The sequence below is a fragment of the Manis pentadactyla genome, chromosome 5 (assembly GCF_030020395.1).
Source record: "Manis pentadactyla isolate mManPen7 chromosome 5, mManPen7.hap1, whole genome shotgun sequence".
NCBI classification, from domain to species: domain Eukaryota; kingdom Metazoa; phylum Chordata; class Mammalia; order Pholidota; family Manidae; genus Manis; species Manis pentadactyla.
This window is the reverse complement of record NC_080023.1, coordinates 132,540,814-132,555,610: the sequence shown is the minus strand read 5'-3', so window position 1 is coordinate 132,555,610 and position 14,797 is coordinate 132,540,814. Positions and strand designations below refer to the sequence as shown.

General features: G+C 45.7%; 1 protein-coding gene across 1 annotated transcript in view; it reads left to right on the top strand.

The window, feature by feature from the left end:
- SLC24A3 (solute carrier family 24 member 3) overlaps nucleotides 1-14,797 on the top strand; it is a 464,546-nt gene that overhangs the window by 404,519 nt on the left and 45,230 nt on the right. Inside the window, exon 7 of the mRNA XM_036892190.2 lies at nucleotides 6,342-6,416. Within this exon, the coding sequence (XP_036748085.2) occupies nucleotides 6,342-6,416 (75 nt within the window). The remainder of the gene's footprint in view (nucleotides 1-6,341; nucleotides 6,417-14,797) is intronic.

Here is a 14,797-nt window from a genome sequence, read left to right as displayed (position 1 = left end):
AGCATGAAATGTTTAAGAATACCCAGCATGATCTTGGACCGTGAAGAAAGAGTAGCTGGTATGTTCAACATTGTCAATGCTAATTAACATAATTCTTTTAGATCAGGGATCACAAATGCATCTTCCTGCAGGGAGGGCTCAAATATGCAGAATACATGAGTGAAGTGGTCAGTTCTAAAGAAGATGATAACAGAAGGAAAGTCTATGGCAGCTGACTTTGGACTTTGGAGTTGGGGGACTGTGGCGAGCTGAAGCATATATGTCCTAGCCTCAGAAGGCAGCACTGACTGCCCCAGAGTGACATGAGAACACCCCCAGGCTGCCAGGTTTTCATATCTTCCCAAAAGCAGCAAACAGTCTGGGTGTTGTGGAACACACACACACAAACATACACACACATACACACACATATACACACATACATGCACATACATACACACAAGTAATGTACATGTTGGCAACTATTGCAATTACCAAGAAGCAAAGAAAAAAATACTCCAAGCAGACCAAACAACCAGAATAAAGTAGCAGTCAATATCCAGCATGAGATAAATAGACTATATTGAAAAGGTTCAGCTTCCCTTTGCCTTAAGAATATTTATTCCAAAACCAGTAAACTTCCAACTTTGTGCTAATCAAAAGAAAGGTAAAATACATACCTTAATCAACACCCAAAATCTAATAAGTAGGGTTACCGGATCTAGCAAATAAAAATACAGGGCACCCAGCTAAATTTCAGTTTAACAAATATATTTTTAATGTATTTCCCAGTGATATTTATTATACAGCTGGGTTTTGAACAATCAGAGATTAGGGGTGCCAACCCCCCTGACAAAGTTGAAAATCCATGTTTGACTTGCTTATTGTCTTTTCCATTGCCTGCTCACTTCCCCAACCCCCCATCCCCTAACAATCTTTTCTAGAATCACCTCCCAAATAAACCGTGCACTCGAATCTTTGCCTCAGGCTGTGTCTGGGTGAATTTAAGCTAACATCTGGTTACATGTAATGACCCTAAATATCCCCCATTCACGCAGCATAGTCATCCTTAGTGTTAGTACCCAGTGCTCCCAAATGTAGTGGTAGGTGCTGCAATGCCTGGCAGTGCCTGCAGACCCTCCACCTGGCCCTAGAGTGGGCAGAGGGCTCCAGGAGCACAGCAGGCTTCAGTCCTGCGACCACAAGTCCAAGATTCTCTTCCCGAAGGCAGAGCTGACTCCCCGTGAATTCTGATGTGTGTGAGAACACTCTGAGCCACCAAATTTTGAGGACAGGCTATAACTTACATTTAACATGAAAATGATTGCACATAACGTTTTAGATGATTAAGAAGGCACTCCTGAGTCCCAGGACCCCAGGTCTTCATGAACATCCATGGCTGTTGTTCAGTACAATCAGTGAAGAGGGTTCACTAGATTACTCTGTCTCCGCACTGTCCTGACATTGCCTTGTGTTTATTTAAATAAATCTCCAGTAGCAGCTCATTTCCTTGTCATTTGTGTTCCTCACATAACCTATAACACAAAATGAGACTTCTTAGAAAAAATAAAATTAAAAACATTAATTCATTTCCGTGTTTTTGAAAATTAGTCTGCAAAAGCACATTACTGTCTTTTTACATGGTCTGATTATTACTATCCATTTTCAGTAAAATGCTAGAATATGGGAGCCATTTGTGTTTCAGTGGTTTTTCCCAAGATTGAAATATTTAAAATGTGAAGTTCGATGATGAACAGACTAGTACCAAGACTTGCCTGTGGGAGGAAAACCCAAATAAGACCCTCAGCTGTTTTGAACTCTAGTGCTGCTAGGTATTCTCAGATTATGGGGGTACCCCAAAGCCCCACCCTTGCTCTGCTGTCTTCCCTGAGATGAAAACTGGCTGTAGAAATTGTGTCAGCTCAAAAGCTTGGAGCAAAACTTGTGATTTTTCAAATCCCCTTTCTATGAAGTGTGTGTGAAATAACATTTCTCTGAGATGATAAAAGTTTTATGTTTTATGTCATGAAGCCATTATGGTATTCTGTTTCATTAGATTTTAAAGAGGTAAAGTGGTCACAAGTTGAGGGTATTTGTGTCTTTTAACATGTGTCTGCAATGTCAGATTCCATTCTTCAAGAAAAATCATCATATGCATTATATGCATTTTACATACACATTATATATCTCCATATATACTGTGTGTATTATTTTATATACATATTTTATATTTTATATATATAAATCCCTGTATATAGATTTGTAATACATATCTGTATACAGAAAATATATAGATTTATCATAAATGATTACTTTTAAACCTCCTAGAAAGAGCCAGAATTTGAATAAAGGAAAATGTATTTTCCTCTGTTTTGAAAGTGTGGTTTTTTGTTTGTTTTTTTTTTGCATTATGCCACTCTGCAATGAAATGAAATAATGAGAAGGAAGCTGCAGCTACATAGTCAACAGAAAAAACATGAAATGCATTCCAGAAATAGAAAAGAAATATCAAGATGAATTTCCAGTTGGGAGGGATTCCTGGAGCTAGAGAGGGAAAATAGAGACTCTGGCTTTAATTTATGGAGTTTGCCAGCAGATGGCCTTTTGTCTTCTGCACCCATCTGGATTATTGATTGATGACGTCAAGGGCAGCATTACTGTTGATTCTCTCCCGGGACCCCTGTTCCTGTGTTCTGTCCTTTCACCAGAGCGACTTCTCTTGCTTCCCTGCAGCCATTCTGCAAAGTGCCAAGGAAGCTGTTGTCTTCTCACTGCTAACATTCCCTCTCTGCCATTATATTTGTTCAGGGTCTGAACAGATGGTTGCTGGCCTCCATCTAGAGACAAAAGACCCTTCACAAGGCACAAAGGGTGCTGCTGAGACTCTAAGCATCAGTGTATTCAGTGTGGATAAGTGAAGTATTCAGTCACCAAACAATGAGCCTTACTGGGAGCGGGGGTCAACTAAATTAGCTAAATAAAGTAATTTCAGATTTATTTCACTGACTCTCTCCCTCCTACATGTCCCTGCCAATTCCATGCCCATAGCTGTAGTCCTCATGGTAACTCCACTCTGGTCGCCTGCCCTTTAGAGCACCGCTTTCCAGCTGAGCTGCAGTCACTGCTCTTTGGCCTCTCACCTTCAGCTCTTCCCTCCTTTGGCCGCCATCTCTAACACACTTGCCTGATGGCTTACAGTCATGGAGAAAAGACAGTCTTCACGGGAGACAGTCACAAATGGGTGTCTACTTTTCATCCTTGCCTGCAGCGAGGCACTCTGGCACAGTGTGTGAGGACAGAGGCTTGGGACCTCTGCTTCCAATTCCCCACCCTACCCAAATAGTTTAGTAGACAGTAATCTGTGCTTAGTTTATAATGACTCTGTGACCAATCTTCATAGCTGAGCCATGAATACATAATGATTCATCTTCCTTTCCTGCACAAATCTTGTGTTTTCCCTGTAGTTTATGTCTTTGTTGTTATTATCCATTTGCTTAGTCTTCTCTGTTCTCTTTCAGAGCTCTCTAATCTCCTTTCTGTGGGTTCAGAGTTGTCAGATTCCCATCAGTACTGTCCTTTGGCATCATTTCTCCTGAGTCTTCTGACCTGCTGTGATCTGGCTAGGTTTCTCTCTAAACTTGCTGCAAAAGTTTCATTTTGGAATCACCTTTTACCTTTTTTCCAGAATCTCCCTTTACACTGTGAAGAAAATTTCTTTCATTTATTAATACATAGATACTGGTTGTTTGTTGTAATGGTTTATTGTTGCATAATTTTATGTAACAAGTGGTTTACTCCCTTGTTTTAGTGGAGCACATCCTCCAGTAGCTTTTTGAGAAAGGGTACATAGAAAGTAAACTTCTGAGACAATTAAACTTTAATTTTTTATTCTCCTTTGGTTAGGGATAGAATTCCAAGTTGAAATTGTTTTCCTCTATTATTTTGAAGGCATTATGCCATTGTCTTCTCACTTCTCATGCTTTTGTTGGGAAATAAAATGTCATCTGGTTTTAATACATAATCCTTTGTATGTAACCTGTTTCTCTCTGGTCCTTTCTAGGACCTTTTCTTGGTCCCAGCATTCTGAAAATGCATGATAATATGCCTGTACATCTTTTTCTGTCCACTGGGCTGGACACTCAGAGGGCCCTCTTACTTAGAAAATGGATGTCCTTAACTTCTGGGAAATTTTTCTTTAATTATTCATTTGATTATATCCTCTCTTCTGTTTTCTGGGATTTCTATTCTTCAAATACCAGCTCTCCTGTCATATTAAGATGCAGGATACGTAGTCACTGGTCTGCTTGAAGTGAAGGTGGAAGCTTGGTGATTAAATTCTTCATCTTCCCATCACCCCATTTCCAGGCCTCTTCTAGAGCTTTGTCTGCTACCCACTGAGGGTCCAATTGTTCTGCTTTTCCAGCATCCAAAATTTTGTAGCTCTGACTAGGTCTTCTGTTCTGTTTTCCTTGCAGGTTTATATCTTATTTTTTTAAACCCCTTTACTATTATCTGATTATGGTATAACAAGAAAAAGCAAAGGCAATGGTGTATGTTCAATCTGCCATCTTTAACTAAAAGCCCAAGTGATTTTTTTAAGGCAACTCAGAATTGATATTTGGCAAGTTTTAAATAAGTCCACTTGCCTAATTATAATGAATTGAATAAATACTCACAACCTTTTATGACCTATTGTAAAATGAATAATGTAGTCCCATTTAATCTATCCCATAGATGCTGAGTGAGGACCCCAAGTTCTAAGAGTATATATTACAAAGAAAGCTTGATAAAAGGGTAAAGAATACTTAATATGTATTCTAAAGTGATTTTTGTGGCACAAGTCCTCTTCCTGACAACCGCACCATCTGTAATTTAGATCTGCAAATACAAAACCTAATAAGGCAAAATTGCAACAGAAAATACATAAGTGTCCCTGTAACAAGTGGAAGAATGTGTTAATGGAAAGAGACTGGCCTCATTATTCATTTATGGTTCTATTTAAGTCATATCTTTCATGTTATTTGAATCCAGAAAGCCTTCTCTGGTTCGCCTTTGCCTGTTCTTTTCTTTATAGACTGACACAGCAGTTAGAGAGTGGGAGGCGCCCAAGGTGGCCTTGTCCCGGGAATCCCTTTTCCCTATTGTCTTTGGTGCACATGTGCCTATCATCGTCCTGGCTGAATGTTGACATTTGCTGTGTCCTTTTTCACTTAGGAGACCAAGGGCAAAGGCAACTAGACATGTCCTGTGGCCATGGGGTAGATGCCACTTTCCTAGCGAGGCAGGAGGGAGTTGTGAGTGACAGCCCAGAAAGTGCCTCTGATATGGACTGTGGACTCTCCCAGGCTTCTTTGTGAGTCTGTCAAAATGGACCCATGCAAAGCACAGAAAAAAATGCCAGGTGTCCCTCAAAAAGAGACTTTGAAGGACTTACCAAGGAGAAATGACTCTTACTCCAGAGCAGGGATCTTAACCTGGCATCAGTGGCTCCCTCCCCTCCCCCAAACCTCTCCTCTATGCAATGCCCCACCCTGGCTCTTAGGCCCAGGAAGGCTGGACACAGCAGGCCAGGCTGCCTTAGCTTCCAGCAATACCTCTATGGGCCTCATTCAGCAGGACCACCGTATCCTTTAAAGGGAAGTCTCCCAACTGCTAAAAATAACATTTTCTCCAGATCAATATGAAAATCAATCTTTTAGAAATTCTGATTAAACCAGAAGTCAAACCCTGACGAGACCTGGCATATAACAGATGGAAGGATGGTGTGCGGGAGCTTCACACCGGGCTCATCCACTCACCTTCGAAGGGCAGTCACTGTCCAGCTCGGGGTGTCACTCCGTACAGGAGCACAGGCTACTGCAGACGTTAGAGTGTCTACAAGGACACAGGCTAAGATTGCTCCTCCCAACCCCTTGACATTAAGAATGCTACGGCTGCTGCTTTCGTAGGAGACATGGGATTTTGAATCAGCTTTGCAGAACTTTCCTCAGACTGCCCTGCAGCCTGGGTAGTGTCACCAACCTGCCCTCTCTCCTCACAGGGGTCAGACCCCTTTCACGGTTGGGTGGCATCCTACCATGCCCCCCCTCCCTCCCATTTGCTGTCATGACTGTCTCCATCTAATAAAATTATTGCAGGTTTAATCCCATCTTGGAATCTGCTCTTTAGAAGATCCAGACCAATACACCTAAAGACCATCAGTACATTCATATTGACTGGCAGATTGATTGGGTCCAGGATGGGAGACAGAAGTAACAAGATTGTATTTCTGATTTATCCCTATGGGCCACCAGGAGCCACGCTCTCCTCTTTGCACAGTCGGATATCCTGTTTCTTACAGTCTTTCTCCCCTTTTCCTTCAGGTTGTGGCTCTTTCCTCCTGGTGTCTGCTGAGGGACTCGATTTACTACACGCTGTCTGTGGTCGCGCTCATTGTGGTAAGTGCCTGAGGGACTCCCAGCTGGATTCTCTTACCTGGTGACACCCAGGCATCTTCCTCACCGTTCAGGGTCATGCATGGCTCCTCTGCTTGGAGCAGGTTCAAGGCTTCCGATAATGAATGAGTGAAAGGATGTCTCTGTGGAGGCAGCTTTGCCTCCCCCCAGCTATTTGATCACCTGTAGCCCCAGCCTGAGAGTTTGATACTCAGGAGTACTGACTGGTTATCTGTTTCCATGAGATCTTCTGCTGATTTTTGTGACCCCCTGACCATTCTTTTTCACTTCCCCATGGGATTCTCTGCAGCTGCCTTCAGTGTCAGTGTCCCTGGGTTTGGACCTTACTCCTTCCTCATCTCTGTCCATTCTCCCAGGATATGCCCTTCCCTTCCTGCACTACCCACTGCCATTACCACCTCTGTGTGGACCCCTAGACAATGTCCTCTTAGCAATGACATCTTCCTGAGGTCTGGTCATAGATAATCAGCTCTCCACTAGACGTCTTCATGTCCCAAACTCAACATGTCTCTAGAGTGAGGACAGCTTCCCCAGGACTGGATGCACCATCTATATTTCAGCCCCACAACCTAAGAATGATGTTAAACTGACCTTTGCTACAACTTACATATACTCATGGGGCTTAGTTGTCTTGTGGATTTTCATATCATAAAAATTTCCTCAGGGAGATTTTTATAGTCCTCCTGTAGCCCACTTTAGCTGAGGCTTTCTACTCCTCTGCCGTGAACTGACACAGCCCACTGCCAGTCAACGTTGCAATGCATAGCATCATTGCCACCCACCCCACCTCCACTCAGTCCTCCGAGCCATCTAAGTGGTGCCTCTATGAAGAACACATGAGAGCACCAGTCCCTTGTTTAAATGATCAGTAGCTCCACATCACCTGTAAGGACAAACCCAAACCCCTTAATTTGGCAAGCTAAGCCCTCCAGGAGAAGAAGGATGGCCAGTCAGAAAGAACACTGCAAAGGGGATGGGATACTGCACTCCTAATTCTCATCCCCCTTACTAGCTCTTAATGACCTTGGAGAAATCCATCTGTCCACATCTTAGTTTTCTTACCTACAGAATGGGAATAGATCTACTGAAAGGTTTTCTCACCTGTTTACAGAGCACGTACCTGTCAATTATTTAATTGTAAATCTCTATGCAAATAAGCTAAAAGTGATGTTTAATCCAAGACTTTCCACTAAGAACTGATAGGAACTTCAGCTCCTGATGGTGTAGATCCTGGCCCCTCATTCTGGGGCCACTGTTAAGTGGGAGGGTTGAGACCTGCCCCAAGGAACAGAAGAGTTCAGATACACCACGTTGGAGCTGAAGCCAGGCTACCTCTGCTGAACTCCCAGATTGTAGGCTAAAAGACACACATGAATTCTATGCTCTTGTTCTCAATTATTATCTTTGGAAAAGGTATGATTCCCCAAATCCAGGAGACTTCTGCCCACCCAACCCAGACTTCTCAAACACTCAAGCTTTGTCCTGTTATGTTATGCTATTCGGACCCACACTTATCATGTGCAGAAGCCTTTAGAGTATTTTAGGATGATTTTTGAAAGTTACTTTCCTTAGGAGACATGGCTAGGGGATGTGTAAATGAACACATCTCTCTACTCTACTGAATTCCAAAAAGAGATGACCACTCCCAGGAAAAGAAGGTGATTACCCAGAACAATGCAGGCCAAGGTCTCCCGGGAGCACAGACTCGACAACGTCCACTCCCAACAGCAAATTTGTGGGCATCGGCTTCTTTCTCTGTTTTCAGCATAGACATCTCCTGGACTATGTGTGAACTGACTTGTATTCTGTCAGATCTGGACATGGCCAAGATAAAACAAATGCAATTGTTGCTAATAATGCATGAAGAAGTAAAGTGGTTTTGCTTCTTCAGACTGCAGGCAATGCTCAACACGTGGGTCTTTAGGCAAAGCAATCGTCTGCTCCCCATGTGCCAAGGTGGATAAATCACAGAGCTGAGCCAGTGGAACACACAGGCTGCCTCAGCTCTGTACATCCCTCAGATGGAAACAAGGTGCAAAAGCAAGTGATTCTTTGCTGTTACCTGAATATTTAAACTGTATGTTTACAGGCCAGATGTCAAGGCTACAGTTTTCTGATTTTGAGAAAAACTATATTTCTCCACTGTTAAGAAGTAATAGAAGAGGTTAAGTTTGAGCCCTCAGGGTTGGGTCTTGGCTCTTTTTACCTTTACTGGTGTTCCTCCAACTGGAAACGCCCAGAACGCTTATTTAAAATGTGCAACTCAGAGATTTTAATTTGATGGTTCTGGGGTAGGACCCAGGAAATTGCACTTAAACCAGGGTCTTCCCTGTTTCCCCCAGCGAGTCTGGTCCAGAAGCACCACACTGCGCTTTGAGAAATTCAGCTTCAAATAATGCTTGGACACCCCTTCCTTGGGATGGGGTGCATGGCAGGATCGTTTCTAGAGTAAATTTGGAGACTCTCAATGGCAAGACATGGTGGCAGCTCGGTTCTTTGGACTTCTGACTGCCGCTCCTTCTCAGGGTCATTTTCACATGACACTCCAAATAGTCTTACCCCCTGAAACACAGCACTTAGCAAAGGGGGTTCTTAGTAGCCCCAGATTTGTTCCCTGCTCCAGCCCCAGGCTGTTGCTCGCACACTGAAGCTTTTTGTCAGTTTCCTATTCTCCTCTTTATATGTTTCCCCTACTGTCATGGTAACAAAATCACTTTGCTTCTGGCCTTCCTTATATAATACTGAGCTTCTCTGCAGTGAGCACTTAAAATGCCTGTATTTAAAAGCGTTTTTCCTATCCACAAATAATTACCTACCAACTGAACAATTTATTTTATATATTAGGGTTTTTCTTACCCTCTCCCCTTTTTATGGTTCTGAAATGTTTGGAAGATGGAATTGCTGGTCTCCTGAGGTGATGCAATAAAGAGCTCATTCACCCAGAGGGCAAGTCCAGGCTAAGTGGGACCAGATGCTGCTTCTACATACATCCCAGCGAGAGGCCCTGAGACCCACGCGGAGGAGGCCCAGGGACAAACCACAGGGCTGGAGGTCCAAAGGGCCGGAAAGACGCCTTCTCCAGGGACGGCTGCGCTGCCAGGACGGGAGAGTGCGGAGGAGTCTCATCACCTGGATTCTCAAACAGCCGAAAGGGAAGCCAATGCAGATGGACGCAACCAAAAGGCAAAACACAGCAGGAAGACGTGCATGAGACCACAGAGCTGGCTGCGGCCTGAGGACAAGGGGCTGCGCACACTTCACTACATTTGCTCTTTGCTAGTCTCCAGTTTCTTTTTTGTTGTTTAAGTAGAAAACGGAAGAAATTAATATGACATCAAAAGCACCAGTATGTGTCTCTCAGCACCCTTCCCAGCCCATCAAGCATCCCCTTAGCCCTGGTGACATTCCTACAGTGAAGCACGAGGCCCTGAAGAAGCCTCCGGACATGGCCCCAGAGACCCCCCCATGTGCAGCCTCTACACAAGAGAAGGGTCACCTTCTAAGTCCTGAGAGTGTTCTTGGCTCTTCAGAGCATGGCCTTGTGTGCATCTACCTGATAAACAGTCTACAAATCCTTGCAGACCCTCTTGCTGCCTCTGCACCACCCAAGTGACCCACCCCCCACGGACTTTGACCCAGCAGCTTGGCCTCCTAGTCCTCCCCTTCCTTTCTCCAGGTTCCAGCAGGCCTGAGTCTCTTCTTTTGAAATGTGACTGTAATTTACATAAATGCAAATGATTCATTACATCATCAGTCCAACAGTGGCTCTGAAAGGAATACTTTATGTGTATCCTTCATCCCTGCTTTGAGATGGAGGATTCTGAGCATCAAGAGAAGGGAAACCTCCGTGGAGAGTGGATGGGGCTCTGAGATGAGGTCCAGGATGACTCAGATGGGCTCACAAATACAGAATCCGAGTGCTGCCCCCCTAAGGGCAGGGAGCCCTCAGCTCAGCAGCAAGGCTTCTCTGAGGGGACGCTCCCTCTCCTTCCCTGAGGACTCATTGCAGTCCCCACTCTGAAGGGGACTCCCTGGGGATGAAGAGAGACACCACAGCCGAGGCCTGGGCAGCACCCCCCACCAGGCCGCTGCTGAGCTCTTGAAATGCAGCTGGTGAGACCAAGGAACTGAAGTTTGTATTTAATTAGCTTAAATTTACGTAGCCACCGGTGGCTAGTGCCTATGGTGTGGGTACCACAGCCATGGCGGCAGAACCGTCGGCAGGAAACACGTCTCCATCCTCACGGGCCCCCCTTGAGTGCTCACAAGCACAGACTCGGTACTCCATACAGTGCTGGGTGTATGTTGGCCTGTGGGTGAAGATTCCTAGTTCGAGACTCATGACTGTGCAAGGTAGGAAGAGGCCCTTCACAGGCGGCAAAGCTGAAGCTCCAGAATTCAGACACTCGCCTGAAGTCGAAGAGCCACAATACTCAGGGGTCTAAGGTGCATCTTAGACCAGCAAAGAATTCTGATTTCCCTCCAATAAAATCTGTCTTATAATCTTTGAAATCATCCTGATTTTACCTCACCCGCCATGCAATCTACCATTCGAGAGGACTGTCTCTAAAACTAAAAACTATGTCTTTAGACTGAAGGGAATAGCCGTGGCCTCACCTCTCTGAGAATTCTTCATTAAGACACCTGATCTTAAGTAATCCTACAATCTTCTTATCTCACCCTTTCTGTGAGAGAAAAGACATCCTAGAGTCATGCTGGTGACTGCCCTTCACCCCCTGCCCTTCCAAGGCCCTGCCGCTCTGGCCCATCGCCTCTCCTCTCAGACCCCCTCCCACTGGGAGTCAGCCTTGTGACCTGTCTCTCTCCAGCTGAGTGATGTTGAGGCTCTTATGGTTATGGACCCCATTTCATCTCAGCTCTCCTTCCGGCAAAGTGAGGACAGCAATGATAGCTGGAAGGTTCTCACAGGGAACAGGCGTGAGAGAACCTTTAAATCAACTTTGGTGACCCATTTTGTGAGAGGAAGAAGCTGGGCTAACCCAAGGGTTAGTCTTGCCTTTGCTGCTGGCACAGGGAAGTGGGTCAGCCCAATGGGGGACACAGGCAGGAGCCCCTCCTCCCTCATGAGGAGAACAGCTGGAGATTTTTGTCATGGGCCAACGTTTGTTCAGCACACAGAGCCCTTTTGGTTTAGCAGCTGTCATCTCCTAAATCCATCCTCTTACCCCTTCTCCTCCACCCTGAAGCCTGGCCCTGCATGTTTATATGAGATGAGCGGCTCTGCTTGTGCCCATTAATCTCTGTTCCTACCTTCCTGTCACCATTGTCAGCCTGCTAGAGATCCAAATGTCACAACTCCTGTTTAACCTTCAGTGTCAACCATATCAGGGTGTACCAGCCGCCTTCCAGTGTGTTCCATCTAATTCCACTCCTCAGAGAGAACTGCATGCCCTCAGCTAAGCCTCCCCACCTGGGTCCCCAAAGCTCAGGACTCCATTCAGGCACTTCTGAGGGGAGTCCCCTCGCTGTTGAGTAAGGAGTCTGTGCAGAGGGGAGTCTCTATTTCCAGCAAGAGAAAGATTTTCAAGGTGTCAATCTTTTGAAAGAAAATAAGGGTGTTGATTTTCTCCCATTTTTTTCACTGCTGAAAATTCTAACTGTACCCGTGATTATACTATGAGCTGTGGGATCTTAGCTTCAGCCTGCTGCATGGTTACAGCTCACAGTAAGCACACCCAGGGACTGCCTACCATGCAGTGTGGAGGCAGCCACCTGCCTCCCCCCAGTCCTGCCCACCACCTGGGCAACTCCCAGCTCATCTGTCCCCTTATAGTCCCTCCTAAGTGTACCACTCCCTCAGCAGTTCCCTGGGATGCTCTGTCAGCCGGGGACTCATCTGCCTGAGGTAAGCCTGTCTCTCTTGGAAGAATTCTAGGGCAGACACTGGGACTGAAGAGCTGGTTTCCATAGTACCCACCTTTTTTCTGAGACCTGGAGGAAAAGAGTGTTTTTTCAAATTCACTCCTGCGTGTTCACATTTAGCTCATCTGCAGAGCACGTGGAGAGCTTAGGGCAAACCGAAGCCTCTGGTAGCTTTGGGTGAACCACGTGTGGGTCCCCGGACCAGCTGTGCACAGCAAATCCGGGGCCCAGATGTCAGTATCACTCACTCACAGTCACTGGGGGCGATGGAGGCGTCTGGTCCCAGACACAACCCAGAGTACAAGAGCTGCCTTCCCATGGCTGATTTCCAAAAAACCCAACAGGGAAAAGGGTGGGTCTGTTCTGAAGGCCACACAGGGGGTCCCTCGACTGCAGTGCATGCTGAGGACTGCATGTTGGCAAGGGACCCACCTGTCCCTGCTCAGAGTGCCAGGTAGAAGCTGCCTCCAGGATGTCACCTTGTCCTGTGACAGCACTGGGTTTGCTGAAGGCTCCGTCAGGGCTTTCTGTCTTCAGGTGCTTGCCCTCCTTCAGGCAGATTTGCTGGAGCTCCAAAACGGTCTGGACTGGTTGCATTTCCACCTCACAGCCTCGACAGAGCCCCTGGGGCCGAGAGCTGGGACGTGAGCACCATCTAGTGGTGACAGGGTGGAAATTGGGGCGCGATGTCCTGTTTCATTCAAGCATGTGAATGATTGGGGGTTTTCTACTACCCGAGTAAAACCACTGTAAGGTGCAGGGGGGTTGTTTGTTTTGTCTTCTTTTACTCACAGATAGAAAATATATGCAGGATGCGCAACACTGGTCTTAAAGAGAATTAAATAAAATAAAATCTGTGGGGAATAACAAATCCATTCCTTCAAACCATCAGCAACACCAAATTAGAGCATCACTGGTCCTTGTTATTTTAAGGGTTTTCAGACAGGGTGTCAGGATGGGCCAGGTGTGTGCTCTCCCAAAGGAACATTGTGGAAAGTGCCGATTTCCTCATTTTCCTTCTTCTGAATGGTGGCAGTCAGCTGGTGGCCTCCAGCTACCACCACCAGGGGGGGCAGTCCGTCACTCAGCCCCAGCCCTGCCTCCTTGCTCACCATAAACAAGCCTATTTCCATTTAGATTTTCTTGAAGCCTTGATTTCTAGTCTCTTTTCCTCTCATTTTTCCAGCCAATCCTTTCAAGGTGGTGTAAAGTGGTGGGATATAACCCACACTGCGTCTGCTCATCAGCCACAGCTCAGCTAAGGTCTCCTGGCTTTGTGCGGTCAGTGACGGGTGGGCCCTGCCTGCCTCAGGTGTTGGGCTTCCAAGTCACCACCATCTGTTAATACCTGTGAGGTCATCTGCCTCTCTCCCTGTCTGCCTCCCTGAACATGTCCCCACCCCCAGCTCTCCTGGCCACAGCCATCACCTTCACTTCAGGCTCACAGTACTCTATCCTCAGTTGTGTACCTAGTCCAGTCTCTACCAGGTGGGCCCCACCATTTCTCTGTTCTTTTGTGCTCCCTGTAAATTCTGTTCTCACAATTTGTACAATTAAGCCCATTCTGGTACTGTTTTCCACTGATAGGATCATTGAAATAGTCAATAGCTAAAGGTGTTGATCTGTGCTCTGTCACCCCAATGGCACAGAATAGGTTTTCCTATGAGCTGCTTTCATATTATGGAGGATCTCCTGCCTTCCCCGATGGAGGAAAATTAAATTGGTGCTCTAATAAACTCTTTACCAGTATCTCATGCTCTCTTAAGTGGCTACAAATTGATTGTTTCAGCCTGCTGCCCAAGACTGAGATTGAATTAACTTCAATTAATAGAGAACATTTTCCAACTTAAATCATTTGTTCTGTTCCCATGATTTCTTCAAAGCAATTTTTTAAAAGCTAGTGGTTATCTTTTAAATGTGAATGCCTTCCAGGGAGTGGATTCCATACCATTCAACCTGGATGACAGGCTGGCTTCCTTTATTTTTTTTAATTCTCTTTCCCATCTGGTTTTGACATTTTCATCCACATGTCAACCTGTTGAATCTAGTAACAAGAGGTGAAAAGCTGATGAAGGCCATGTCTTTTCTAATGTCTTGTCAGGAGGGAGCAAGTTACAGATACATGGGGCCCCTTCCTCCTCCTCCTTCTCTTTGCACCTTTGGGATGATTGGAAGGAGGTCCTCTGTACCTTCCGAGCTGCACCCTGCTGTCTGAGGTTTTCTCTGCATCTCTCACAGCTGGCAGTCATTATCATCGCTGAGGAAGGAAGCAATGCCCATGTCCTTAGCTGGGTTTATCTTAGCAGTGCAGTAACAGTCCAGAGGCTGCTGCCTGAAAGTCTCCGGAGGGCCACTGCCCCGAAGGGAAAGCCACTCTTCGATGACTGTGCTCAAAGCAGGCATATCCCACGTAGGTGGGAAGAGCTCTGAACCAGCCCTTGGCTTTTGCTACCCTCCACCACCCACCCCCCAGGAAAATT